This window comes from Acanthisitta chloris, unplaced genomic scaffold (assembly GCF_000695815.1).
Source record: "Acanthisitta chloris isolate BGI_N310 unplaced genomic scaffold, ASM69581v1 scaffold5614, whole genome shotgun sequence".
In the NCBI taxonomy this organism is placed as follows: Eukaryota; Metazoa; Chordata; class Aves; order Passeriformes; family Acanthisittidae; genus Acanthisitta; species Acanthisitta chloris.
Genome location: NW_008668635.1, coordinates 63061 through 66998, shown reverse-complemented (window position 1 = coordinate 66998; position 3938 = coordinate 63061). Strand labels below are relative to the sequence as shown.

Here is a 3938-nt window from a genome sequence, read left to right as displayed (position 1 = left end):
GTTTTATGCATGTTTGGGACTTTTTTGGCATTTTCTAGCTTTGAAGCTGTTGATCTATTTCCTCTTCTAGCTTTAATATCATTACTTCAATAGCATATGTGTAAGAAAAAATGCTTCCTTTGTTTGGCTTTGTCTCATTCTCTTCAGCAACTGATGTTCTTTCCACCTCTATTTCCCCACATTTTGTTTTTCTTTTCCATTACCTTTTCATGCAAAGTATAGAAAAACTTTAGGAGTTACTTAGGTAGCCCCTGGCTCTGTTAAGGAAACAGGTTCTGGTACAGCAGAGCTCCCTCTTTCCATTTCTGAGGGTCCTGAAGTCTACTCAGCCAGTGTCTGTAGGTGATGCTTCAAATCCTTTTTCCTTTGGGCTTTGCCTACAGTGTGTTTGATTTTTTTTAAAAGCCCAAACCACCTTCCTCTGCATATTTGTGTTTTGCTGCTGCTGGAAGGAAAGAGGAGCTGTATTTATTACTGAAAAGGACACTTCTCCAGAACTGCCTGGGCTGGACCTGGCTCTGATAGAGAAAACTTCATGGCCTTCCGTTCTTTCTCTGCAGTATGGTTTCATCGGTTCTCGGCTGTCCACACTGGATGTGCAGGAGCTTGACCTTTGCTGGTGTCTGTAGGGCCTTGGCTAATAGAAATGAAAGTAGCAGAATTTTTTGCTGAATAAAACCACGACTGGTAGAAATGCTCTCATTTGCCTGCAGATTTAGGAGGATGTCATAGCATCAGATATACTCAGTCTTTAGAAGGCTTATTGTTCAAGCATGAGCAGTGGAAATTTCTTGAATACTCTGCTGCTCAGCTGGCAAATCTTTCTTGCTGTAATTCTGGTGGGGCTTTTATCCTCTTTTAATTGTCAGGAAGCTGCAGTTCTGTTAATTAAGCGTTGCTGTTTGTACAGAAAAGGATTATGCATCGAGTTCTCCGTGTTTGTACAAATTATTTCTGCAGACACCCTGCTCCAGTGTCCTGTTCGAGCTGTTCAAAGAGGGATTTAGGGAATAGATCTTGATGAGTTTGTTCTTTATTAGTAAATTAATCTGTATTGGAGAGTTGAAACGGATTCCTAAGAAGATTAATAAAAAATTCCATGTAGTCAGTTTTTTCCAGTTCTTTGCATGGCCAGATGTGCTTTTGTGTTGTGAATTTACTTACGAAGGACTGTGTTAATTCAGCTGTTTTCATAGTAAACTTCTTTACTTTTCAGGTTCACGCATTTTAAAAAAGAGGAATACAACAGGAAAAAATGGCAGCAGAAACTCAGACACTTAACTTTGGGCCAGAATGGTAAGTGTTGTCTGTTCCGGGGGACTCCAGAACCTTGTCTGAAATGAGTTAGTGAATTTCTGTCCTTTGGAACAGAATTGATGAGGGGCTGAATGGGATGTAATGCCTTTGTCGTTCCATGCTGCCTCACCTCAGTCCCAGGCCTGTGATTGAAAACAATGCCATAAAATCAGCCTTTGCTGCGTGAATTTGGCTTAGCATGTGAAACGAGTTGGGGTTCAGGTTTTGGCAATGCGTAATATTTACATTGCTGCCAAGTTTTTGAGGGAGGAATGATGCTTATGATCTCGGAGGTGTGCATGAAGTAAGTCACCTTGTGCTTGTTAGGTCTTTCCATCCGATACATATTAATAAGGAAGTTCTTAAACTCTCCTCATTAAAGCTGTAGCTGAGCAAGCTTCTTTTCCTACTGTCAAAAAACCCCAAACCTCTGTATGGAACATGGGAAAAGTGTGTGTTCCGTGCCCTGCATATGTCAGGAAAAGTGCTGTGGTTCCTGGAGATTCCTGGCGTGTGAATGGGAGTGTGGAGTGCTCACTGGAAATGCAATTGCTGCACAGCATGTGGTAAGACTGTTACTGGAATAACATCCTCACCTCTGCTGACACTTGTACACACAGTGTGCGCCAGTCGGAGAGTGTTCAGTGAAGAAGATATTATTTGTGGCCGGGGAAACAATGAGAGCTCATTCTGTTTTGTTAGATTGAAAGAAGGGTAAAGAATGACTTTACCACTATCTATAAATACACTCACCAGGCAGATATCTCATTCTGGAGTGCTCTTCAATGCAAGAGACACATGATGAGATTCTTGGTGGATGGAAGCCAAAGCCATATTAAAAAAAGAGAAGGGGGAAGACAACGCTAAAAAAAGCACATGTTTTAGCAGGAACTTGATTGCTATGTCATAGTGAGGGGACTTCAGTCACCATTTAGTTCAAAAACCAGATGAGATGATGTATGAAAGTGTCTATGGTACTGCAGTGAGTTCCTGGGTTTTCAGGAATGATGTGAGCTGTGCAGTCATTCTTTGAGGCCGCAGTGGAGTCATGTCTGTCACGTATGCTGCTGTATCGCCAAACTCTGGGTCGCTTTTGATCCGGATCGGAGTGAACACCGCGCTGAGCCGTGTAATCCCGAGTGATTCCTCCTCGGGCGCGGTTCGGAGCGAAGGGGCGGAGGAGGCGCCACGCGGGGGCGCCACACTAAAACAGGAGGGTCGGCGTGGGACGGGCCGAGGGAACTGAGAACAAATCCAAGCGCGCTCAGTCATCAGGTGAAAGGTAGCCGCAGCCGCTGTTTAGAGCACCTGCCTGTCCAAGGATTTCTGCGGTTGTTCACTACCGTGTTTGTTGTACTTGTCTGAGATGCACGTTAAGGAGGATGTAGAAAAGTGGTCTTTTTTTTCCGTGACAAACACAAGGAAATTTCCTTGTTTTGTAAACGATTTCTCAGATTTAAAAATACAGTCTGTTTGGGTGGTGAGGAAGTGATTGTGTAGAATGACGGACCCATCTGAAGAGTGGGAGTAATACTGTAGGGTGGGAAGGTGTTAGCTGCCGAGCAGCTTACCTCTGTGGGATGGGAGCAAAGTGAAACTCATTGTGCTGTATTGACAAACTTTGCAGAACTTCCAGGTAAAGGTTTCCCTAGATTAATGCTTGCACTGTCCCTAGCATGGGAAGAACTTTTCTTGTCAAAAAGCAGCTGTTGTCAGTAATACTGGTGGAACTTGTACAGCTGATTTGTGCAGGCAGTGTAAATAGCTTAGTCAAGGGTGTAGCTAGAGTGCTATACAGTCAGTGTAAGAGCCTTTCTGGGGATGAGTTTAATTCTTTGATGTGCTCATGGGAGTGTGTTTTGTCTTTCTTTCCTGGCTCTGGGTAAAATGAGGGAAGCTCTTTCACTTCGTGAAGCACTGAGGTTGGGTTTTGAAGTTAGACTGTTAATGTCTTTACTTGCAGCACTGGCTGTATTTTGTGTCAGGTGTGAGTGAATGTGCAGGGGGATGGTAGCAGAGGTGGAGACACATCCTCCCCGTTCTCACTGCTGTTTCTGCTCGTTTCAGGCTGCGAGCTCTGTCCAGCGGTGGGAGCGTGACATCCCCACCCCTGTCTCCGGCTTTGCCAAAGTACAAACTAGCAGACTATCGCTACGGGAGAGAAGAAATGCTGGCACTTTTTCTAAAGGACAATAAGGTGAGCAGCAAGAGGAAGAAGGCCTGATGTGCATATTCTTTGTGGCAGTCTTGTGATTAGGGATAGCTGTTTGTATTTTGTGATTATCGACAAAGAAATTGTGTATCTCTTGGCAAAGAGCTGAAGAGATCTGGTTGTGGTGGTTTTGCTGTTTGTGTATACTTATTTGATCCAATTCTTACTGCATTCATTATGTTTGATTCTTTTTTTGCCGCTTTAGGGGAAACTTCCTGTACCCCAGAGAACAAAAAAACCTGATTGCCATATTCAGTTCCACTGCTGCAGATGACTGAGGGTTAATGTCTCCTTGCAGCTGTGCAGATTTGCTTGCCTCAGTAGGATCTTATTTAATGCAGTACATAATAGTTATTTGCTTCAGCTACAAAGTCAGGCAATAACTAATATTAGCAGATCATCTGCAAAAGGCAGGAGAAGATGCACACTG

At 43.7% G+C, this 3938-nt stretch overlaps 1 protein-coding gene across 1 annotated transcript in view; it reads left to right on the top strand.

Annotated features, from left to right (window-relative positions):
* Positions 1 to 1213: 1213 nt before the first annotated feature.
* LOC103800587 (PERQ amino acid-rich with GYF domain-containing protein 2-like) overlaps positions 1214 to 3938 on the top strand; it is a 55521-nt gene continuing 52796 nt past the window's right edge. Inside the window, 2 exon segments of the mRNA XM_009072968.1 lie at positions 1214 to 1296; positions 3364 to 3493. Coding sequence (XP_009071216.1) covers positions 1256 to 1296; positions 3364 to 3493 — 171 coding nt within the window. The 5' untranslated portion in view covers positions 1214 to 1255.